General features: G+C 42.4%; 1 protein-coding gene across 1 annotated transcript; it reads left to right on the top strand.

Moving 5' to 3' along the window:
- The first annotated feature begins 2,698 nt into the window (after nt 1–2,698).
- Nucleotides 2,699–25,510, top strand: crebrf (creb3 regulatory factor). Its single transcript, XM_063011592.1, has 8 exons — nt 2,699–2,810; nt 11,713–11,838; nt 11,923–13,150; nt 16,316–16,510; nt 18,138–18,327; nt 20,779–20,852; nt 22,348–22,470; nt 25,105–25,510. The coding sequence occupies exons 1-8, from the start codon at nt 2,802–2,804 to the stop codon at nt 25,221–25,223; spliced, it is 2,064 nt and encodes a 687-aa protein (XP_062867662.1). The 5' UTR covers nt 2,699–2,801; the 3' UTR covers nt 25,224–25,510.
- The last annotated feature ends 888 nt before the right edge of the window (nt 25,511–26,398 follow it).

The raw sequence follows: 26,398 nt of genomic DNA on the forward strand, positions 1-26,398 counted from the left end.
TTTTTTTAATAAATTTAGCACGTCCAATTTCGTCCCATATATCATCCTCTCATTAGTGCGGATTCCTGCTCCTGATTGGGGCTGACGATGCCGTTCCACGCCTCCTTCGAAACGTGCACAGCCAATCGACCGTCTTATCACCCACAGTTGACGAGTGTAGCGTGGCAGAGTACTGTGCACGGAGGATCACACACTCCGCCACACCCCCTCCCGTCTCCATACAGGCGCCACCAACCAGCCAGCAGAGGGCACAACCTCCCCGTTCCTGAGAGAGCATCCCCTACGGTCTCAAGTCCCGCCCCCCACCCGGACAACCGGCCAATCGTTGTCCATAGCCGCCCAGCCTCGACCGTGAAGGCAGAGCTGGATTCGAAACGACGCTCCCTCGAAATCCAGCTCTGGTTGCAGCGCGTGTCTTTTACCGCTGCGCCACCTGAGCGGCATCTGCATTTGTTTTTAATGTAATTGGTTTTTCCTTCATTACATACTAGGGATGTCCCGATCACGTTTTTTTGTTCCCGATCCCGATCTTTAATTTTGATCCCGATCCGATACTGATTCTCAAACCGATACTTGTATTTTCTAGATATTGTCTAGATAAGAACTAGATAACACTGTTTACACAGTGCACACTTCAAGTACATTACAGTTATTCAAATTAATCCAATGTATATGTTTAACAACTGAATAGCTCTGCAGTGCTGTAGGAAAAAAATTGCCTGCATCCAAGCTATTGCTTAATGTTCTTTTACAAAATAAAAGTAAACAAACCTAGTGCAGCATTGTAGTACAAATGAAGTGAGATAATTACAGTTTCACTTTGAACTTTATATTCAAAGAACATAATTCTGTTTAATGCAGTAATACACTAAAAATAAACAAAAATCTCCACCCACAAGTGGTGTAGCAGCTTAACTTGAATATAAAAAAACAAATAAGTTACTTAACAGCATTACAGTAAAACCTGAATACCAAAATAAAATGGAAAGTCACTCTTTTGTTATGAAGGAAAGCCAGTTCTTAAAGTGCTTGTATTGTGACAATGGTTTGATGGACGGGTCTACGCAAAGTGAGTGTGTTTTGACCCTTTGGGGCTTCCATAGTGCATGGGATAGCGTGCTCGGCTCTGGCTGTCCGCTATTCGGAACAGAATAAGTTAATAAAGTGTTTTGCTCCCGACAATTTGTGAATATAGCGTGTATTTTATTTCTTTATTAAGCGAGTGCATCACTACGACGCTCGGTTACATAACTAAGCCAATCAGAGAGCTTGATACTGAGATGTCGTTCAGTCTTGTAACACGTAAACTGGTAAAAGCTGTATGTTATGGTCCTGAAGTTTTCATACTAAGATTAAAAGTTATTGTTTTGTAAACCGGAGTGATCCTCGACTCACACACCATATAAATAGTAAAATTCTACAGTAATGAACGCAGCTCTGCTCCCACCGCCTCGTGAAACGCTCACATTACAGACATTACACCGCTGTTGGAATTGTTTCACTTTCCAATTTAAAGTATTTCCACACAGCGGACATGCTGACGTAAAACAAAAGATCGGGTTATTTCCGATCAGTTAAAAATGCCTTGATCGGCCCCGATCCCGATCTGTGAGATCGGATCGGGACATCCCTATTACATACACCTGCCTGGTGTCATTTCTAACTGCAATCTTTTCCCTATTCCTAATTTCCATATCATAATCCGACAAGTGCAATGGAGTAAGTCACTCATCTGTATCCATCACCACAGAGAACTGTAACAGCAGTACAAGCGAAAATTTTACATGCTAATATCTCTTAGCACCATCAGAATAAGCATCATCAATATACTCAAGCACTAAGGGGAAGTGGTATTCTGTGAGTTTTTTTGGTTTCCTTTCAGTCTTCTGTGGGCTGAATGCAAGCTCTGCTGTTTGTACGAATCAAGGGCTGATAAGACACTCATTTGACTTGTTTGCTGCACGAGAAGGAAGTGATGTCACGGCACAAGAAGAGCAGGCTTGTTTTGGTCTGGATTGCAGCCGGCCAGCACGGCTCTCCGCTTCTGTGCATAGTTCTGTCCATTTGTTATGCAAAGACTGTTAGGTGGTTTCGGTCGCTCCACTTCTGACTGTCTGTAGGCAGCGGTGGAAGGGTGCTGCGGAGGTTGTTTAAAAATAGCCCTGGTGCTCGGCGTTCCTGCTCTCTTGCTTCCCTCCGAAACTGGCTTCAGGGCTGCTATCTCTTCGTCCATGGAGCTGAGTCGCCTCTTTCAGACGGCCTCCGTAACTTTTTTCGATCATGGCTAGACGTGCAGTGTCTGGCATGGGAAATTTTCCTCTCTTCCTCCTGTTGTGTCTCGTCGCTGCTGTGTCGTCCTGCACTATGGTACAGAGGTCTGTTAGCTGACGCTGCTAGCGACGGGTCTTATTTCACCAAACAGACGTTTGTGACAGGCACTCGCCGCCATCGTTTGTGCACTAAATCAGTAGAACAGTGTGTAAGTGGCTTTCGATTTATGAAGACTTGTTTAGAGTCCTGCACAGGATGAGACATGACGATGTTGGTGATCATTTGTATTATTTGATGCCTTAAAGACATACATCTTATTTCTTTCTGGTAACGTCATCTTTATTTTTTTATTATCGGCAGAGAAGAGGAGAGGAGGAACACACGGCCATACTTAAATGTGTGGCTGAGGCCTGACTATTACCGAAAGACTCCTTATTTTGTCGGACAAGATTGACAAAAAAACTAGGCAACTGGGGCAGAAGAAAAGGCAGAAAAGTTTCCGCCAAGGAACTAGAGACCTGTTCTCGACAATGCCTCAGGTGAGTACTACGATAATTACTATTGTAATTATTATTGTATCATTATTTGCTTAATGTTTAATGATAAGAATTAGCACTGATACAAAGTGCGCTTAGGAGACGCAGCTTAAATTATGTTAACCCACTATTGCTGGGGTCCAGGGTTCGATTCCAAAGCAGTGCTCAGTCGCATCCCCCCTTCTCCTAAGACATGGCAAATTATGTCTGTTTAGATGCCCAGTGACCCATAGCACCCATAATTGAATAGGGACAGTGGTGGCCTAGTGGGTACAGCTTTGGGATGTACAGGGGTTGGACAAAATAACTGAAACACCTGTCATTTTAGTGTGGGAGGTTTCATGGCTAAATTGGACCAGTCTGGTGGCCAATCTTCATTAATTGCACATTGCACCAGTAAGAGCAGAGTGTGAAGGTTCAATTAGCAGGGTAAGAGCACAGTTTTGCTCAAAATATTGCAATGCACACAACATTATGGGTGACATACCAGAGTTCAAAAGAGGATAAATTGTTGGTGCACGTCTTGCTGGCGCATCTGTGACCAAGACAGCAAGTCTTTGTGATGTATCAAGAGCCACGGTATCCAGGGTAATGTCAGCATACCACCAAGAAGGACAAACCACATCCAACAGGATTAACTGTGGACGCAAGAGGAAGCTGTCTGAAAGGGATGTTCGGGTGCTAACCCGGATTGTATCCAAAAAACATAAAACCACGGCTGCCCAAATCACGGCAGAATTAAATGTGCACCTCAACTCTCCTGTTTCCACCAGAACTGTCCGTCGGGAGCTCCACAGGGTCAATATACACGGCCGGGCTGCTATAGCCAAACCTTTGGTCACTCGTGCCAATGCCAAACGTCGGTTTCAATGGTGCAAGGAGCGCAAATCTTGGGCTGTGGACAATGTGAAACATGTATTGTTCTCTGATGAGTCCACCTTTACTGTTTTCCCCACATCCGGGAGAGTTACGGTGTGGAGAAGCCCCAAAGAAGCGTACCACCCAGACTGTTGCATGCCCAGAGTGAAGCATGGGGGTGGATCAGTGATGGTTTGGGCTGCCATATCATGGCATTCCCTTGGCCCAATACTTGTGCTAGATGGGCGCGTCACTGCCAAGGACTACCGAACCATTCTGGAGGACCATGTGCATCCAATGGCGGTGCCGTGTATCAGGATGACAATGCACCAATACACACAGCAAGACTGGTGAAAGATTGGTTTGATGAACATGAAAGTGAAGTTGAACATCTCCCATGGCCTGCACAGTCACCAGATCTAAATATTATTGAGCCACTTTGGGGTGTTTTGGAGAAGCGAGTCAGGAAACGTTTTCCTCCACCAGCATCACGTAGTGACCTGGCCACTATCCTGCAAGAAGAATGGCTTAAAATCCCTCTGACCACTGTGCAGGACTTGTATATGTCATCTCCAAGACGAATTGACGCTGTATTGGCCGTAAAAGGAGGCCCTACACCATACTAATAAATTATTGTGGTCTAAAACCAGGTGTTTCAGTTATTTTGTCCAACCCCTGTAAATCCAAAGGTTGAGAGTTCGAAACTCAGCTCTGCCATGCAACCACTGTTGGGCCCTTGAGCAAGGCCTTTAAACCTCTCGTACAATAGCTGATCCTGCGCTTGGATACATGAATACACAGAATTTTGTTGTACTGTACACCTGTATACACAGACGAGGCATAACATTATGACCACTGACAGGTGAAGTGAATAACACCGATTATCTCTCTTTATCACAGCACCTGTTAGTGGGTGGGATATATCAGGCAGCAAGTGAACATTTTATCCTCAAAGCTGATGTGTTAGAAGCAGGAAAAATGGTCAAGCCTAGGGATTTGAGCCTGTTTGACAAGAGCCAAATTGTGATGGCTAGACGACTGGGTCAGAGCATCTCCAAAACTGCAGCTCTTGTTGGGTTTCCAGGCCTGCAGTGGTCAGTATCTATCAAAAGTGGTCCAAGGAAGGAACAGTGGTAAACCGGCGACAGGGTCATGGGCGGCCAAGGCTCGTTGATGCACGTGGGGAGCGAAGGCTGGCTCGTGTGGTCCGATCCAACAGACGAGCTGCTGTAGCTCAAATTGCTGAAGAAGTTAATGCTGGTTCTGATAGAAAGGTGTCAGAATACACAGTGCATCACAGTTTGTTGCGTATGGGGCTGCATAGCCACAGATCAGTCAGGGTGCCCATGCTGACCCCTGTCCACTGCCGAAAGCGCCAACAATGGGCACATGAGCTTCGGAACTGGACCACGGAGCAATGGAAGAAGGTGGCCTGGTCTGATTAATCACGTTTTTTTTTACATCACGTGGATGGCCGGGTGCACCAAGATGCTTTATGGGGAAAAAGACAAGCCGACGGAGGCAGTGTGATGCTTTGGGCATTGTTCTGCTGGGAAACCTTGGGTCCTGCCATCCATGTGGATGTTACTTTGACACGTACCACCTACCTAAGCATTGTTGCAGATCATGTACACCCTATCATGGAAACGGTATTCCCTGATGGCTGTGGCCTCTTTCAGCAGGATAATGCGCCCTGCCACAAAGTAAAAATGCTTCAGGAATGGTTTGAGGAGCACAACAACGAGTTTGAGGTGTTGACTTGGCCTCCAAATTCCCCAGATCTTAATCCAATCGAGCATCTGTGGGATGTGCTGGACAAACAAGTCTGATCCATGGAGGCCCCACCTCACAACTTACAGGAGTTAAAGGATCTGCTGCTAACATCTTGGTGCCAGATACCACAGCACACCATTCAGGGGTCTAGTGGAGTCCATGCCTCGAGGGGTCAGGGCTGTTTTGGCAGCAATAGGGGGACCAACACAATATTAGAAAGGTGGTCATAATGGTATGCCTAATCTGTGTATATATAAATGACAAATAAAGGCATTCATTTTTTTTTTTAGAATGCTGCACCACCCGAGCACCTGTAGCTCAGTATTCTGTATTTTACTTAAAGGGGAAACTCCTGATGATGTAATCCAAACGTTTAACCAGATTAAATAATTCATGTGTACATTAACGTAAACCTAGAAAACCAGGTTTCTCTCGCTCTCTCGTTTTAGTCCTTCCTATTTTATTTAGGTAAGGTTTTTTCTGCAACAACAGTATTTGCAGAAGATTGCATTACAGCAGCTGGTCTGCTTGGGTACCGAAGGACTCCTGGGTGGGGGTGTGTCCTCTCCTGTCCTGCTTATGAAAACAGGAGAGGGTGCAAATGAGTTCTGCTGTACAGAGGCACACTGGCTTTAAGGAAATTGCTTTACCAAATATGTGCTGTGTTTTTCTGTAGCTGCCACCTGATTTGCAAAACAAAACATGTAGACTCAAATTTTACCCAGTGCAGCTTCAAACCAGTTGTAATGTGAAGCATTTGTGTCCCACGTTTTGCTTTAAATCGATTTTTTTTCAGTCACATGACCTATCTGCCCTTTTTTGCTGTTTTGAATCTATAGTGTATGAGTTTCCTTATGTCCTTGTGTCCTTATTATTGATTGTTATCTTAGGTGCCACATGTATAGGTACATATGCAAAACATACAGATTAAAAGTCACATGGAGCTTAGCGTGGCTCTCCATATGTGATACGGTTTTGTGTGGGAACCCAACACTAGCAGGTGATAAGAAGAGGCCACAGATTGGACATGTGTTGGAGAGTGTGGTGATCCGGCTCTCCTTGATCAGATCAGGGGTTGTGGGAACTAGACATGACATAAACACTTTATGATTGCTACAATATAACAGTTAGACAGAGACAGCATTTTTATGCGTGCATTTTCTCTCATTTTTTGTCAAATGCTTGAAGTTGTGTACAATGCTATATAACCAAAAGTGGTGGCACGGTGGCTCAGTTGGTAGCACTGTCTCCTCACAGCAAGAAGGTCCTGGGTTTGATTCCCAGATGGAGTGATCTGGGTCCTATCTGTGTGGACCTGTCCTTTGCATGTTCTCCGAGTGTCTGCGTGGTTTTCCTCCGGGAGCTCCGGTTTCCTCCCACAGTCCAAAGACATGCAAGTGAGGTGAATTGGAGATATAAAATTGTCCATGACCGTGTTTGACATTAAACTTGAACTGATGACTCTTGTGTAGCCAGTAGTTACCTGTCCTGTCATGAATGTAACCAAAGTGTGTAAAACATGAGCCGCTAGCACACAAGAGCTGACATTTCGAACTCGTCAGGCTGGGCGCCTACACAAACAATGATTGGCTGTTGTTCAAGGGGAGTGCCGGAGGGGAGTCCTTATAACACAGTGGTCCCCAATCTTTTTTGCACCACGGACCGGTTTCATTTAAGATATTATTTTACGGACCGGCGGGGGGCAGGAGGATTTAAAATAGAATAACTGTGCTACTCACAAAAGAGCCTTTTTCGCTGCAACAAGATGATGCTTCCACCTAGGGGTGACTGGAGACAATAAAAGCAGTGTTTTCATTGCTCATGTAGCGATCTCTAATTATTATTTTTTTTCTGTGTGGCCCGGTAATAAATGACCCACGGTACCGGTCCACGGCCCGGTGGTTGGGGACCACTGTTATAACTAGAGATGGACCGATCGGGGTTTTTGGCACCGATTCCGATCTCCGATCTCCTTTCAGGGACATCGGCCAATAGCCGATTCCGATCGGGAAGGGGGGGGGGGGGGGGGATGTAATAAAAATAAACTTAAAAAGAGCCTCACAGTGAAGATAAACCGAAGCAGCGCGCGCGCGCGTGTGCGCGTGCGTGTGTGTGTGTGTGCCTTTAGAAGATACGCTTTGTTCACAGTATCGCTATAAGTGATTCATTGATTCACGAGTCGATTCATTTTTCGCAAAGCGTAAGTTTCTCTTCTCAGTTATCTCTCCGTGTTTACTGTTATTAATTAAATGTTGTGGTTTTAAATAAACACCAGCTATTACAGAACATTCTGTGTGACTCTCTTACATTAAAAAGCTTCATTAAACTGCTATTACCACAGATCTATAACCGAGTCAGACTCGTTCCGTCTAAGGAGCTAAAAGTTCAGCAGATGATCCTGAACTAACGAATTTGCTAATGAATAAACTTTTGCCTCCGATTGGCTCTGTAACGTTTTCTGTTCTCATCTACAGGGGTTGGACAAAATAACTGAAACACCTGTCATTTTAGTGTAAGAGGTTTCATGGCTAAATTGGACCAGTCTGGTGGCCAATCTTCATTAATTGCACATTGCACCAGTAAGAGCAGAGTGTGAAGGTTCAATTAGCAGGGTAAGAGCACAGTTTTGCTCAAAATATTGCAATGCACACAACATTATGGGTGACATACCAGAGTTCAAAAGAGGACAAATTGTTGGTGTATGTCTTGCTGGCGCATCTGTGACCAAGACAGCAAGTCTTTGTGATGTATCAAGAGCCACGGTATCCAGGGTAATGTCAGCATACCACCAAGAAGGACAAACCACATCCAACAGGATTAACTGTGGACGCAAGAGGAAGCTGTCTGAAAGGGATGTTCGGGTGCTAACCCGGATTGTATCCAAAAAACATCAAACCACGGCTGCCCAAATCACGGCAGAATTAAATGTGCACCTCAACTCTCCTGTTTCCACCAGAACTGTCCGTCGGGAGCTCCACAGGGTCAATATACACGGCCGGGCTGCTACAGCCAAACCTTTGGTCACTCGTGCCAATGCCAAACGTCGGTTTCAATGGTGCAAGGAGCGCAAATCTTGGGCTGTGGACAATGTGAAACATGTATTGTTCTCTGATGAGTCCACCTTTACTGTTTTCCCCACATCCGGGAGAGTTACGGTGTGGAGAAGCCCCAAAGAAGCGTACCACCCAGACTGTTGCATGCCCAGAGTGAAGCATGGGGGTGGATCAGTGATGGTTTGGGCTGCCATATCATGGCATTCCCTTGGCCCAATACTTGTGCTAGATGGGTGTGTCACTGCCAAGGACTACCGAACCATTCTGGAGGACCATGTGCATCCAATGGCGGTGCCGTGTATCAGGATGACAATGCACCAATACACACAGCAAGACTGGTGAAAGATTGGTTTGATGAACATGAAAGTGAAGTTGAACATCTCCCATGGCCTGCACAGTCACCAGATCTAAATATTATTGAGCCACTTTGGGGTGTTTTGGAGAAGCCAGACAGGAAACGTTTTCCTCCACCAGCATCACGTAGTGACCTGGCCACTATCCTGCAAGAAGAATGGCTTAAAATCCCTCTGACCACTGTGCAGGACTTGTATATGTCATTTCCAAGACGAATTGACGCTGTATTGGCCGCAAAAGGAGGCCCTACACCATACTAATAAATTATTGTGGTCTAAAACCAGGTGTTTCAGTTATTTTGTCCAACCCCTGTACATCACAAGTAAGAACCGCTTACGATTTACCAAAGTGAACCAGGAGTTTATATAACGTGCTGATAGAATCGACTCAGATGTGACCGGGTTGAATTATCTCTTTAAAGTAAATATTACAATCAGCAAAATTACATCGTATGTATGATGCACAACGTTAATGATGTTATTTTAGGTCATGAAGAGCTTTCACTGTGGTTTCTGTACGATGGTTGATGAATGGTGATGTGATGGTTGGCGCTTCGTAGCTCAAAGTCTGGATCAATCCACTGAGCTGTTAACTTAACGTGGTCTTTATATATCACACGATCGGATCGGCTACTCTTAGGAAATATCGGCCGATCGCCGATAGCATATTTTGATTAAAAATCGGCCGATACCGATTCATAGCCGATCGATCGTCCCATCTCTAGTTATAGCGGATGCAATTACGACCTCTGCTGGCTGATTGACACCGCCTGCACAGAGTTGAGGGATAATGAGGATCAGGGTGTGTGTTAGTCACAGCTCTCGTCAGTCAGAGTGAAGGTCAGCATCAGTAGAGAGCAAGCATAATGCAATAGGTAATTGGATATGACTAGATTAGGGGAAAATTGGGGGAAAAAAGGCAAACAAAGTAAAAAACCTTAATAAATATGCCCGAAAGTATGAGGGCACCCCTCCTAATTATTATGTTCAGGTATTTTATCCACACCCAATTCTTTCAGGTGTATAAAATCAATTATATAAATGTAATTATATTTTTTCAACTGTATGGGAACAGACTGGAAAATGTCTTTTTTGCTTCCAGCATGACTGTGCGCAAAACAAGGTCCATCAAGACAACAATCCATTGGCCTGCACAGAGCCCTAACCCGAAACATCACTGATCAACTTTGTATTATTATTCACCGCTGCTGAGATCTCAAGCTACAACTTATTTATACAGTGGGACAGTGGTAGCCTAGTGATTAGAGCTTTGGGCTATCAAATGGAAGATTGTCGGTTCAAATCCAGGCTCTGCTTTGCAGGCACTGTTGGGTCCTTGAGCAAGGTTCTTAACCCTGTCTGCTCCAAGGGCGCCATACAATGCCTGACCGTCCACTCTAACCTCAGCTTCCAAACAAGCTGGGCTTTACGGAAAAATACTTTTGTTGTACTTTACTTGTGTATATGTATAAATGACAAATAAAGGCCTTCTTCTTAATTTGGGATGGGAAAAAAGAAAAATAGAGGGCCTTCATCACACTGTCCCACCAACGCTGACAGCTTATTAGTAGGGATAAGGGGTGGGTTTATAAAATCGATTTTTCGATTCGAATCGATCTTTATTTGAACAATCCGATATCGATTCATATAAACGCGAGATCGATCTTTTAAATACGCCCCTTTTTACGGTGCACACGGAAATCTGTTACCCCCTTTAATTTTGCGTGACCAGCCAGTGTTTTTTCATGCAACGAGATCTGACCTGCACATCAGTTTAGCATGGCAGAAGCTCAAGTTATGACCACTACACAACTTTTTGCACTGATTTTCGCTCGGCGATCGGTGCTGGATTCGGGAGGAACTCGGTGTTCGCTCTGCGATCAAAACTCGGCTCTCAATCAATGTGTGAAACAGCGAGGGGAAACACAGGGGAGAGGTTGTAAACAGGTGGTGGAGCGCAATATACTGTAGTTTCTATCTGAATACATCAGCACACGCGAGTTTTACAGTATTTCTGACCTGATCGTTCTCTACAAAACAAAATATTTATCAACCTCCAACTCACTATAGAACAAGCCATGCTGCTCGTGTTGCCAAATCCACTCAGATTCATTTATTTCATCAGCGCACAAACTTTGATCTCTCGCTATTTGTTGATGTGCATGTTTGGACGTGGTATCATTAAACCTTTCATCACTTCTCACGGGTGTTTTCGTGACAAAACGTAGTTTTGGAGACCAGAGAAGCTCGCCTGTGATTCCCCCTGGTGATAGATGGTGTAGTGTAAAACCCCCCATCGCCGATCAGTCGTGTAGTGTGAACATTACAGCGACCAGGTGTTAATCAGAGTGTCGTGTAGTGTAAACTTGGCATAAGCTGTTCAACAGCAAGGTGTATGTTTACATTACATTTACAATGTTGTAGCGTGTCAGACATATAAAATAATAATAAAAAATGAATGTTACTGTTTTCTGTTTTGGATTAATTATTTATGTAAACAAAATACACAAATATTTTTAATAATGAGTGTTCTTTGTACAATTATCACATTCGTTCTCTGAACATCTGTACATATTTAAACAAAACCTGTTAATGTAACTCAAATATGCCTAACTGTGTTGAATCGAAATCGAATCGAATCGGAAATCAAATCGAATCGGGACCTTGTGAATCGAATCGAATCGATCCAGGAAATTAGTGGCGATACCCAGCCCTAGTAGGGATGTCTACAAACCATATATTGTAGCCATATATGGAGTTCTCTGGTTAAATTGTATTGCATTGTGTACATGCTTTATTTGAGACGAATTTAACTCTTTTATATGAACAATTCAGTTAAATATTTTTTTGCTATCTTTTTTCATGCAGCCTAGTGTCAGTGGAATGGATCCTCCCTTTGGGGATGCCTTTCAGAACTACGCTTTTGCTGACCAGGCACTGACCAGCACTGACCTGTTAGCCAACAGCTCTGACCCAGACTTCATTTACGAACTGGTTAGTTCAATGAATTTATTCCTTTCATTTGTTTGCCTCCTGAAGTCTGTCCATAGTTGAGTTGATATTGTGTCCTTTATGCAGGACAGAGAAATGGCCTGTCGCCAGAACCCTGGAGGAGATGTGTTCGAAGTCGAGGAGTGTAAAGCATTTGACAACATGGAAGAACCTCCAGAACTGCCAGACAATGAACTGACCTACAGCTCCAACTTTGAACAATGGGACACGTACTGGGAGGACTTAACCAAGTACACTCGCCTCACCAGCTGTGACATCTGGGGTACCAAGGAGGTGGACTTTTTGGGACTGGATGACTTCTCCAGCCCTTACCAGGACGAGGAGGTCATAGGCAGAACCCCCACCTTGGCCCAATTGAACAGCGAAGACTCTCAGCCTGTGTGTGACACTCTATACCTTCCAGACTTGTTTCCTGGTCAAAAGCAGACAGTTGTATCTCCTCCAGTGGTAGGCAAGAAGATGGGCAGGACCACCACCTCTGCCACAGGCACCTCCTCCAACCACAATACACTGGCAGATTTTGCAGAAGGTTCGCAGAAGGCCACTTGGCCTGTCCCATCAAGCACTGAAACTATGGCGAAGGCCCAGATGCAAGGGCCTAGCAGGGTTGCCTCTCCGCAGCCCGAGAACACTGATTACGTGCGCAAGGCCAAGGTTCGCATTAGCGTCCCGCGCAAACCCTTCGTGCCGAGTAGTGCTCAACCGATCAGTGTTTCTGCCAGCTCCCCTCTCATCAAAGAGCATGAGGCAACTGTCACATTGGTTAGTAATGTCCAAACAGCCACCATCGAAACTCCATCTTCTGCACCTCCCTTGGTTTGCGAGAAAAAAGTGGAGATGTGTAAACGAGAAGCTCCTTGCGCACCTCCTCCAGAGATGGGGCCATCTAAAGCAAAAACGCCGAAATTTCTCTTCCCCGTGGCTGGCAGCAGTGAGCCTGTGCTTACCGTAAGCACTGCCGGGGCAGACGCCATTGCTGCCGAGAAGAAGAAAGAGGAGGAGCACAATTACTCGCTGTTCTTAACCAGGGCTAGGCTTGCAGGTAAAGCCCCTGTTGACTTGGAGGAGGATGAGGACGAAGAGGAAGAAGTAGAGGAAGAAGTAGAGGAAGAAGTAGAGGAGGAAGAGGAGGAGGAAGAGGAGGCAGAAGGGGTGGACCTGGATGATGAAGATCATGATGAAGGGTTTGGCAGTGAGCATGAGCTCTCGGAGAATGAAGAGGAAGAGGAGGAAGATGATGATGACTATGAGGGGGACAAAGATGATGACATTAGTGATGCCTTTTCAGAACCAGGTAATAAAAAGTCTTACTTAAATGTATCCATGTGTTCATGTGGTTTCCATTATAGACAACATTCACACTTCCGTGGGTAGCACTGTCGCCTCACAGCAAGAAGGTCCTGGGTTCGATTCCCAGGTGGAGCAGTCTGAGTCCTTTCTGTGTGGAGTTTGCATGTTCACCGGGCGAAAGGTATGGAACACGCTGGACCAGACACCAGACAATCACAAGGTGAACACACACACACACACACACACACACACTCTCCAATTATTCTAACGACATGTCTTTGGACTGTGGGAGAAAACCGGAGCTCCCGGAGGAAACCCACACAGACACCAGGAGACACGCTCCGGTTTTCTCCCACAGTCCATAGACATGTCGTTAGATTAGTGGGAGATTGTGTAGTGTGTGTGTTCACCTTGTGATTGTCTGGTGTCTGGTCCAGCGTGTTCCATACCTTTCGCCCGGTGAATTGTACCCACCACGACCCTGAACAGTTACTGACTACTGTTCTTCACCTGCCAGAGATAGGAGGTCACAGAGAGGCGTATTGCTTACAAAAAGTCATGCACTGCTCTCCATTATTTCACCATCCTTTTCCCTTGGCAGCAGCAATGAGGAATCTTTTCAACCCTCACCCCCAACAAACCCTGGCATGTTGGCACCAAAAATGTTATTGTGTAAATGTTATTACAGACCGGACTGAATAATGAGGAAATTGTTACATTATTATTTTTTCTTTTGCTAGTTATAACTCAGTTGTAGCTTAGCGGTTAAGGTACTGGACTAGTAATCAGAAGGTTGCCAGGTCAAGCCCCTTTATCACCAGGTTGCCACTGTTGGGTCCTTGAGCAAGACCCTTAACCCTCAATTGCTCAGATTGTAAACTGTCACAGTACTGTAAGTTGCTTTGGATAAAAGCGTCCACTAAATGCTGAACATGTAAATGTAAACTCTAAGTTCAATTTCATTTTGTTTATGTATGATTTGTAAATCGTATTAATTCAAATTATCCGGGCGGCACGGTGGCTAAGTGGGTAGCACTGTCGCCTCACAGCGAGAAGGTCCTGGGTTCGATCCCCGGGTGGGGCGGTCCGGGTCCTTTCTGTTCTCCCCGTGTCTGCGTGGGTTTCCTCCGGGTGCTCCGGTTTCCTCCCACAGTCCAAAAACATGCTGCTAGGCTGATTGGAGACACTGAATTGTCCCATAGTTACCTAGCCGCTGGGATGCACAGACCAGTGCGTTGTAGTGCCGGTCCCAAGCCCTCCCTGCTGAGTCTGGTTCCTCTCAAGGTTTCGTCCTGTAATTTCGTCGCCGTCAGCTTGCTCGACAGGGGTTTGTGGTCTGTCGGTCCTGGATTCAGTAAATTTGCTTTGTGACAATGTCCATCGTAATACAAATAAATTTGACGTTGTAGGGACGTTGTAGCCTAGCGGTTAAGGTACTGGACTAATAAACAGAAGGTTGCTGGTTCAAGCCCCACCACTGCCAGGTTGCTGCTGCTGGGCCCTTAAGCAAGACCCTTAACCCTCAATTGCTTAGACTGTATACTGTCACAGTACTGTAAGTCGCTTTGGATAAAGGCATCTGCTAAATGCCAAAAATGTAAATGACGTAAAACCCTGTCTGTGTATGTGCGCACGGCAGGTCGATAGCAAAGCTGATTAGAACTTGGATCTTACTGGTGGTGGATTAACACATTAGATTGCTATGCTGACCAATTGCTCTAATGGTTTTGAGTTTTTAACCACTAAAGCAATGAGGGGTGATTTGATCGCATATGTAAATTTTTGGCTGTTAGTGTAGAATAGTCTAGAAAGGGTTAGGTCTGGAAACAGGTAAAAGAAGGCGATATGGATGCATTTTCTGTTTACTCATTGTTTGGACAGTTAATGGTAATAACATGGGTACAAAATACTGCCACTTTAATGCCTACGTAAACAATACTGATTGATGCCTCATAAATTGTTGTTTCATGCTGTTCAGTTCAAGAGAGGCTTTATTGTCATTTCAGCTACACTGATCAGCCATAACATTAAAACCACCTCCTTGTTTCTACACTCACTGTCCATTTTATCAGCTCCACTTACAATATAGAAGCACTTCGTAGTTCTACAATTACTGACTGTAGTCCATCTGTTTCTCTGCATACTTTGTTAGCCCCCTTTTATGCTGTTCTTCAATGGTCAGGACCCCCCACAGGACCACCACAGAGCAGGTACTATTTAGGTGGTGGATGATTGAATGAAGTCGGAGACGATCGCTCATCTATTGCTGCTGTTTGAGTTGGTCATCTTCTAGACCTTCATCAGTGGTAATAGGACGCTGCCCACGGGGCTCTGTTGGCTGGATATTTTTGGTTGGTGGACTATTCTCAGTCCAGCAGTGACAGTGAGGTGTTTAAAAACTCCATCAGCGCTGCTGTGTCTTATCCACTCATACCAGCACAACACACACTAACACACCACCACCATGTCAGTGTCACTGCAGTGCTGAGAATGATCCACCACCCAAATAATACCTGCTCTGTGGTCATCCTGTGGGGTCCTGACCATTGAAGAACAGCAGGAAAGGGGGCTTACAAAGCATGCATAGAAACAGATGGACTACAGTCAGTAATTGTAGAATTATAAAGTGCTTTTATATGGTAAGTGGAGCTGATAAAATGGAGTGTAGAAACAAGGAGGTGGTTTTAATATTATGGCTGATCAGTGTATATACAAGTACATATTGAAACGAAACAAGTGCAAAACAATACAATATACACAGTGCAAATAAAAAACAGTACAATAAATACAAGAGACATTTCTAATCTAAAGGAATTGTGGGGGGCGAGACGAGAGTAGTGTCAGTTCTGAGTACTAAGTGGGTAAAAAACATTCTGATATACAGTTAGCAGCGTAGGGTTTTATAGCAGCAGAGGGAGAATAAGGTTACTATTAAGGTTAGCACAACAGCTTTATCAGCTGTGTAATAAATGGGCCATGCATATTCCATTGCATGTCAGTATGAACTAGTGGAGCTGTTACTGATGAGACATTATAATAATGTCAGGGGCTTTAGGAGAGACCATTGTTTCATTGTTTTATGTATCTTTAAGTCCTTCCTTCCTTCATCAGTTGTTTTCATTTCCATCAAATTTGAAATAGAGTAATGTTCTCCCTTTCTTTGAAACAGGATGTGACACTGACATGGTGGAGGACGTTAAAGGTCTGACAACCGGAATTTCCAGAAAGAGGGGCAAGCGCAGATACTTTTGGGAATACAGCGAGCAACTCACCCCTTCTAAGCAAGAACGTATGCTTAAACCCTCGGAGTGGGACAGAGACACCCTCCCCAGCAACATGTATCAAAAGAATGGCCTGCATCATGGTGAGATGCGATGACATGGCACTTACAAATATTACGTTTTTCTGTTCTGTGTTTTCAAATATGAAGTTTCTTTATTTAGCTAAACTGTTAATTTTTCTATTACATTTAGTTTCAGCATTTGTATTTTAAATCTTTGCAGTGTCTGCCAAAATATTGGATGCTTTATCCAAACAAGTTTTTATTATGTTGTTAAAGAAGGACAATTAATATCTGACAGCTAGCCTGTAAATACCTTTATTTATTTTTAGCCGTCCCAATAGTGGTCACCATAGTGGATCATTCGTCTGCATGTTTGATTTGCCACAACTTTTTACACCGGATGCCCTTCCTGATGCAACCCTTCTATTTATCTGGGCTTGGGACCAGCACTAGTGGGGCATTCATATGTGTATCCTCAAATAGCTAGATTCACAAAACGCCATGGGCCTACTGTATTTGTGAGCCCACTCGAGAATTAAAACAACAAGATCTCAGGCACCGTTGTTACCAGCAGCGTGGCTTTTATCATTACGTAATGTAACGTATTAGGGCTAGACTGGACAAGAGGGGCAGACACACATGCAGAGATGTTCTTTAACACACATGTTTAATAATAACCAAACACAAGACAAGACACACTAACAAATGACCTATGCTAAATGCTAACCTAAACTAAACACACATGAACAAAGCTAAGGCTAAACTAAATGCTAAGCTAACTGCTAAACTAATCTAAACACAAAATTGACTAAACTATACTAAACCCTACACACTAACAAGAGCACAAACTAACCAGAACATAAACAGACAAGAGCATAACAAACCAAATCAAAGGCAAAGACAAACCCCACCGGCAGACCCACAGCTGTCTTCTTTTGTGCCTGTGGGTGATAAGCAGGGGACCAATCACAAACGGGGCATTGGCTTAAGACTCAGAGTGCTCCCGGAGAGAGGGACGTGGCACCTATACACTGAACATGCTTCGGGAGCACAGAGGGCTGAATTCGTGACACGTAACATAAGCTTACCTTATATTAGTAAGAAAGAAATCAAATAAAGCATTTAGATATTTTAGCATTGTTAAGATAAAGTCATGATGCTTATTATTTGTATTGGTACTGTATTACAATAGCTTTTGAAATGGAAGGGAGGAATGAAGTACGTCTTTCCAAACTTGATGAAAATGGTGAATCTTTATTACAGAAAGCAGTAGCAAGATACACAAGTGTAACTTGGGATCAGCAGAGCTTGACTGAACAATTCGTTGTTGAAACACACAGCATATATACATTTGAAAATACCATATAAGGGCTTCCTTTGTTACCATTTTAGGGGTTTCCTGGATGTGTATTACTTAAGGGTCGTTTTTACAGTTGTTTTCTTACAAGTGTAATTAATAGTAAATATTTAACATACTGTAAATCCCCATAAAACATATAATATTGCATACATTTTACACATGCTACATTTTATGTTTTATTTCCTCCACTATGTTAAATTCAGCAAATTAACAGCAATCGTGCATTCAAATGTGCAAAAAGATGTGTAAACATAATTTTACTTAAGAATTAATAAAACATGGAATCTAAACATGGATATTGAAACTTTTGCATAACACTGTTTAAGTGGGCCTAACTTGTTTTCTCAGGAAAATACACACTGAAGAAGTCGAGGCGGACGGACGTGGAGGATCTAACCCCCAACCCACGAAAGCTGCTTCAGATTGGGAACGAATTGCGGAAGCTTAACAAGGTAATCAGTGACCTGACACCGGTCAGTGAGCTGCCCCTGACTGCCCGGCCTCGTTCTCGAAAGGAGAAAAACAAGTTGGCATCCAGGTGAGCGCAACGTTTAGTTTTTTTCTCTATTTCTCTCTTTGAGGTATATTTCTAAAAACTGTTTTCATGAAAAGTATTGAATCATGGAGTCAAGTTTACTATAACAATTTAATTTCTAAGTAAGTATATACAGGGGCTTCATAAAGTAGTCAGAATTCTTGACTATTTGCACACATAATTGTGTTGTGAATTTGAATTGATATAATTGTCATTATTACCCATCAATATACACTTAGATTAGACTCTTTACCTTAGTAAAACATGTTTTGCCAGACAATTTTATAAATAATTTTTAGAACTGAACAAATAAAGCTGAAGTTAGTACATAAAAAGGATGGGTATCACATGTTTTAAGTTTTTGTTTGACTCACCTTTTCGCCCATTTATGGAAAAGTTGGGACACTTTGTAAAATGCAGTAAAATTCTTCACGACATTTGTTTAACTAAAAAAAGTACAAGAAAATTACTTTTGTTTATGTTTTGGCTGATTAACTTTATTGATTATTTTAAATTAAAACAGATTTTGTAGTTGATGAATGAAAGACAAAGGGTAAAATAAGTAACCTAAATAATCAGATTACACTGATTTGAAACATTCCACAATAAATAAGTGAATCTTTGGAAAAATTGGTTATGAATTTGTGCCAAATTTCGTCAGAGAATTGTCAATGCAAGATTGCAAATAATGTAGGTCTTTTATTGTCTACCATACATAATATTGTAAAATAAGTATTTAAGTATAAAATAAGTTTTTAGATGGCATTGCATAAGAAACCATGTGACTGTGATAAATACAGCCACATGGGCTTGGAAGTACTTCAAAAAACTGTTGTCACTAAACACAGTTTGCTTCTGCTTTCTCTGTTAACTATTGGGACAGTGGTAGCCTAGTGGCTAGAGCTTTGGGCTATCAACTGAAAGGTTGAGAATTTGAATCCCAGCGCTGTCATATAGCCACTGTTGGGCCCTTGATCAAGGCCCTAACTGTTTCTGCTCCAGGGGCGCCGTACGATGGCTGACCCCGCGCTCTGACCCCAGCTTCCAAACAAGCTAGGGTATGTGAAGAAAGAATTTCGTTGCACTGTACGTCTGTTTTACATTTACGTATGTAAATGTGAATTTAAAATGTAAATGTATATGTATATATGACAAATAAAGGCACTCTTCATCTATTACACAAAGAGTAAGCCAGGCATCAACATTTTTCTGGGCCTGGGCTCATTTCAGATGGACCAGAAAACATCTTCTAAAAAAAAAAAAAAAAAAAGGACCAACATCTGTAATGGTAAGGGATGCATCAGTGCACACTGCATTTACATCTTGTAAATGTAATGTCAGTGTAAATATATGGTTCATCATGAAGAAGAGAACCTTCTATCAAGAATGGGCAAATTCACACTGCAAAACTGCAACAATTCATCAGTTACCAAATGATTAGTAAGTGCTACAGAAGGTGATGTAACACATTGGTAAACATGTCTGGTTCAACTTTTTGAGTGTCTTACAAAATACAATTTAGTTGGTCTCTGAAAACTTCTATGATCATTGATTCATGTTTTTTACAAAATGTCCCAACTTTGCCAGAAAAGGGGTTATAGATTTTATGGAAACTGAATAGTAAAATAAGTGTAGGACTCTTATATAAACTGAATAACTAGAGACCACACAGTAAACAACTGGTTATTACACAACCCAATTTGTGACTCTTGCTAAACAAAACTAAACCCATATGAAAATGAGTCACAGGATGGTAAGTGCCTTGTGGTAGAAGTGTCCGGTCTGGTGTTCGCTGAAGCAGAAACACTGCACTTCACATGCCCACTAGGAAGGTTTCTAGTGTAAACATACGGTACGCTACTTACTTAATCCACCAGTGAGTTGCAATCCAAATGCTTACCAGAAAACCATACCAGGAAACCCAGGAAACCCAGGAAACCGGCTGTGGCATAGAAAATCTAAAAAGCTGCATGACCAGGGAGGATACAAATAACATCTACAGTGTTTACCAGCTAGGCCTTCTTAAAACCAGTAAATGACGCCTGCACAAGCCAGCAGGAGAAGCCGGGAAGGTCGATAAGTCTGAAGTTTAGTCAGGTAAACAAAAGACTTAAGAACAGCACCAACAGACAGACATGAGGACAGGGAGTTAGAGCTGAGTCCGTAGTACACTTAAAAAGAGCCCCCTTCCCCTGGTGTGGCTAGTAATGTTTGATTAGGTGAAGAGAATGCTTTGCAGTACAGTTTAAAGAAAACTTCATTTTCTGTCAATCTGTGCCTGATCTGATTCTTTTTCTTTATCTGCCTCATTTTCTTTATCTTCTGATTGTTCATTTACTTTATTTAGGAATTGTAATATCAAGTGAAAAAGTAAATCGAGTAAGTCTTAAGCAAAACTGGGGCACATTTAGAGCCGGCCATGTAATGTTCTTCATCTTGTTCTATGTTTTCCAGGGCCTGCCGACTCAAGAAGAAAGCTCAGTACGAAGCCAACAAGGTCAAGCTGTGGGGTCTCAGTACTGAATATGGTACATCAAAAATTTTATTATTTAATACTGTGGTTCTCAAACTTTTTTTTTTTATTTCAAAGAGTCACACTGTCCAAAATATTTTAATGGCCCACCAACACAACAATAGTTTAAATTGGTTTATTCATTAAGTAAGTTTATAATAAATAATAATAATGTATATTTTTGGCATTTAGCAGACACTTTTATTCAAAGTGACTTACAGTAATGTAACAGTATATTGTCTGAACAATAAAAGGTAAAGGGTCTTGTTTAGGGGCCCCAACAGTGGCAGTGGAGGGGCTTAAACCAGCAACCTTTAAATTACTTGTCCTGTACCTTATCTGCTAGGCTACAGCTGCATTGTAATAATAATGATAAAACTAAAATTTGAGCTATAATCTAAAGAGTTGTTTAGTTTTACTCTGGTATGGTTAGTGTTGATTAGTAACTATTTCCAAAGCTGCTTGTTTTGTCCATTTTATAGGCATAATGTTTTAAATATTTAAGGTGCACTACTCAGATATTTTGCACAACTGCCCAGCTAATATCCACAATTATCTTTGTATTAAATATATTTTGTCTCTAAAAAGTGATTTTGGGCAGATTTTAGGTGGCGCAGCAGTTTATCATGTTAGCCCACCAGCGCTGAGATCTCAGTGCCGCTATACACAGATATGATTGGCTATGTCTGAGGGGCGGCTGGCCAAAGCCCTGCGATGGATGGTGTGCTGTTCACAGTACTCCAGTGTTTCCTGGTAGAACCAGGCCTGCTGTGACCCTGACCAGGATGAAACAGTAAAATAATATAGAAAAAGAAGCTGATTTTGTGGGATTTGTCTAGGTTAGTTTAACAGCCAATGAAGCATGCAATGTTCCTGCTTTTTCAAATAAAGTTCCAATAAATTGTGATTCCAGTACATTATACGTCTTTACTAATTAACAATAAGAAGAATCCATTGATGTGTCAAATATACATCTACACATGTACAGTACAATGAAATTCTTTTTTTGCGTATCCCAGCTTGTTTGGAAGCTGGGGTCAGAGCGCAGGGTCAGCCATTGTATGGTGCCCCTGGAGCAGAGAGTTTTAAGGGCCTTGCTTAAGGGCCCAACAGTGGCTGCTTGGCAGAGCCGGAATTTAAACTCTCAATCTTTTAATTGATAGCCCAAAGCCCACTAGGCTACTACTGTAATTGCTGATTGCTAAAAAGGGATTAATTTTATCCCCCAATGTAATCCATATCAACATTTTTATTAAACCCTTTCTGGAATTGCTGTTCCAACATCCGTGTTGTGACCCTATAAATAAGAACTGCTGCTATAATAGAAATTGATTTATTTGCATCATTAACTTCTAGACGGGAGGGTTTTTTTGTGTTTGGACTGAATTACTATTGTTTTTCAGTGTAATTACTCTCTCAAATAATGTCACTGGTACAGAATATCTGTACTTACCTGAACCCTAAAACAGACCAACTAAAATTGTTTCCTCCCAATTCTATTTTGTCTGTAGATCGATTGCTGTTTGTGATCAATACAATCAAGGAGGAGATTGTGAACAGAGTCCAAGATAGCGCAAACAACAGTGGAACCAGCATGGCGGACAAGCTCGACAGACTCATAGAGGAGACACTTGGTAAGAAATGGTTTTAGACACATTTCATTTGCATACTTGTTGTACTGGTTTTTAATTCTCGTGCAAAATATGAGACATGGGAAACATAAGGAAACACAAACCACAGGTTTTAAACAGTATTTTATTTATTTATTTATTAAAATACGGTTACACATCACCAAATCAACCACGTGTTGCATGCTTCTTAATGTGGTTCAAGTCAAGTCTGACTGGGCCACTTTAAAACAGTGGTTTGGTTGTGTCATTTAGTGCAAGAATAAACCAATTGTACTTGTGCTTTAGAGCACAGACTGTAACTGTAAACAGTAAACATTTGTTTTTGGACTATGTCCATTCAAAACAAATTCCCTTTTGTCATAAGGTGACAGCTTATTTATTTTAACTTTTGACCTTGGTAAGAGAACAATGTACTTTTTATTGAGTGCAGTCAAACATGTCCATGTTTTTATGAGCACAGAGAAGTCACCTGGGCATAAGGCAGTGGTAAGGGAAGTGGTTAAGGTACTGAACTAGTTATTGGTTTAAGTCCCCTCCACAGTCAGGTTTCCACTTTTCTCTGTAGTGCCTGAGTTTCACTGTAATTAAGATACTATCATCAATTACTAATCACTATCAAGAAATAGACAAATAGAATAGAATAAAATAGAATGTCTTCATAGGTGGCTCGGTGGGTAGCACTGTCGCCTCCCAGCAAGAAGGTTCTGGGTTCGATCCCCAGGTGGGGCGGTCCGGGTGCTTTCTGTGTGGACTTTGCATGTTCTCCCCGTGTCTGCGTGGGTTTACTCCGGGAGTTCCGGTTTCCTCCCACAGTCCAAAAACATGCAGTCAGGTTAATTGGAGACACTGAATTGCCCTATAGGTGAATGTGTGTCCAGGGTGTTACTGTGTGCCTTAAATCCCCCCCCCCCACCCGCAACCCTAATTAGATAAGCGGTTAAGAAAGTGAGTGAGTGAGAATGTCTTTATTTGTCATATATACATACCATACAGTATAGCAAAATTCGTTTTTCGCATAAGCTGGGGTCAGAGCGCAGGGTCAGCCATTGTAGGGTGGAGCCGAGAGGGTTAAGGGCCTTGCTTAAGAGCCCAAAAGTGGCAATGTGGTAAAGCTAAGATTGGAAACCTCCCAAAGCCCTACCCACTCAGTTCAATAATATATATCACTTTCTATGCTAGTCAAACCCAGCTGATCATTTATTTATGAAATAATTTTATATACAGTACAGGCCAAAAGTTTGGACACACCAGCCAAAATATTGGACACACCTTCTCTTCAATGTTTTTTCTTAATTATTTTTATTTTCTACATTGTAGATTAATACTGAAGACATCCAAACTATGAAGAATTATGTAGTGAACCAAAAAGTGTTAAACAAACCAGAATATGTTTTATATTTTACCAACTCTACCTCTGCACAACCCAACTGATGGTCTCAAACACATTAAAAAAAGCAACAAATTCCAAAAATTCACTCTAGACAAGGCACAAACATTTATTGAAAACCGTTCCAGGTGGAAACCTAATAAAGCTGGTTGAGAAAATTTCAAAGAGTGTGCAAATCTGTCATTAAAGCAAAAGATGGCTACTTTGAAGAATCTAAAATATAAAACATTAAACATATAAAACAATTACTACATAATTCCATATGTGTTCCTTCATAGTTTGGATGTCTTTAGTATTAATCTACAATGTAGAAAATTTAAAAAAATTAAGAAAAACCACAGGAATGAGAAGGTGTGTCCAAACTTTTGGCCTGTACTGTATATATATATATATATATTTCCCACCCCTCTTTTTTCCCCCAGTTTTTATCCCCCAGTCTAGTCGTGTCCAATTACCCTGAATGTGTCCTCTATACTGATTCGACCCTTCACCGCTGACTGAGGACGCCTCTCAACTGACATACACCCCCTCCGGTACGCACAGTCAGTACAGACTGCATTTTTCACCCGCACGAGTCGAGTTCATACACTTGACATGCACTGTGTACGGAGGGCCACACCCCCATCAGCATTATTCCTCAGCCCTGTGCAGGCACCATCAGTCAGCCAGCAGGGGCCGCAGTTTCACCAGTTATGAGGACCTATGATCCGACTTTCTTACCCTCTAACCCTGAACAACAGTCAATCGTTGTTCATACTGCTGCCCAGCCCAGTCGGAAAGGCAGAGCTGAGGTTCAATACGATGTATTCGAAACCCCAACTCTGGTGAGCTGGCGTACTTTACTGCTGCACCACCTGAGCGGCTATTTATGAAATTCTTAATAAACAGAGTATAAAAAATGCGGATTCCAACGACTTCCAAATACAGTTGGGGTAGGGGCAATTTAGGGTTAGTAATGATGTAAAAAAAACTTACTGCAAAGTGTACAGAACACAAAATAGGCCATAGTCAGTTATTGTATACCAACAAAGTACAGTATATAAATCTATATAGTATATACACCATCAGTAATTGTAGAACTACAAAGTGGTAAGTGGAGCTGATAAAATGGATAGTGAATGTAGAAACAAGGAGGTAGTCATGTTATGCCTAATTGGTGTAGATGTAGCTCATAAAATGCTCAATAAATGTGAACATGGTAAAGTGGAAGTGAATGTAAAATAGCTAACCCTTTCTTATTTCCTATGCAGTGCATTCACCAGTAGCCGGCCAGACTTCAGACTTTGTAAACCAGATCCTGGAGAACACCGGAAAGGGCGACCCCACCGGAGGCCTGGTGGGACTACGTGTGCCCACGCTGAAAGTTTAGAGGCATACCAAGGGTACCCGGAAGCACACTCGAAGCGATCCGCGCCATTCCTGTCTCACACTGTAACGGCCTGACGCTCTGCATGCCCATTTCACCAGGAGAGCCGTCAGAAAGCTTCACGTGGATACATGCATACGAACACCTATCCGTCTGTGCATACGTATGTATATATTCACCATCCACGCATCTACGGAAATGCAACCAGTAGTTATGTCTGCACTCAGTAGTCTGTTTCCTTCCCATGTGTGCACGTGGCTGATATAAACCTCCATCCGCAGGCTGGCATTTTGCAAAATTCAAAAGCCAATTTATGAGGCACCTCCTAAAATATATCATTCTTTTAAAGGGGGAAATGCAACCAGTTCCTGCTGTAGCCATTTTCTGCTCACGTTCAGCTAAATCTGTCAAATGTTTCTTTACTAGATTAAAAAAGCAGAGATTGTATTGTAACTAAAGAAAATCGAATTTATTTTGGAGTCTAAGTTTAAAGGTAGACTGTTATAATTTCAGCTGCAGTATGTAACTTTTTGGCTAAAACGATGAAAGTAGTGCCATTGTAAAGTCTACAGTGAAAAATACTTACGCTGTTCTTGCTTTGGTGCAGGTACATTGGATGCAGAACCTAAATCTGTAAACTAAGTCAGGGTTGTTTGGTCCATCATCACAAAATTATGCGTGTTTCTAGCTGGAGATTTCTTCCAAAACTTCATAAGTTACAAGCTGCAGCTTTAAATCTCATTGTATCACAATGATGACAACAAAACCTTCAACTTAACTGACAAAAAGCACTTTTTTAAAGAATTCTTTTTAATTTTAGCTCTGCTTTTCTGTTTGGTTATAGAAGCATTTGCAGAATTAGAAGTTTCATCCTTATATGCCAACTTGGATAAATCCAATGCAAATACAGTAGCATGTGATCATCCATCCTATCAGAAACCAACTTACAGATTGATGTTAGGCGTCTGAAACTAAGACAGGGTTACACAATGATAACTAGGATAGGAGCCTGGGCTTGGGTGTTCTGTTCCTTCTTGTCTTGGTGGTCTCAGGGCAGAGAAAAAAAAATGGTGGTCCATTTAAATGGCATTCTATTACTGGGAGGAACATATTATTTGTACTGGTGATCGAAGTGCCCTCGCATCGAACGACGATCCTGATACGACGAAGGGGCTAAA

Source organism: Trichomycterus rosablanca, chromosome 16, assembly GCF_030014385.1.
Source record: "Trichomycterus rosablanca isolate fTriRos1 chromosome 16, fTriRos1.hap1, whole genome shotgun sequence".
Classification (NCBI taxonomy): domain Eukaryota; kingdom Metazoa; phylum Chordata; class Actinopteri; order Siluriformes; family Trichomycteridae; genus Trichomycterus; species Trichomycterus rosablanca.

Bases quoted from the DNA above. Each gene is read 5' to 3' on its own strand.
- crebrf (XM_063011592.1), top strand. The intron at 16,511-18,137 runs GTGAGATGCGAT...TTGTTTTCTCAG, and splicing joins AAAGAATGGCCTGCATCATG to GAAAATACACACTGAAGAAG. The intron at 20,853-22,347 runs GTACATCAAAAA...TTTTGTCTGTAG, and splicing joins GGGTCTCAGTACTGAATATG to ATCGATTGCTGTTTGTGATC.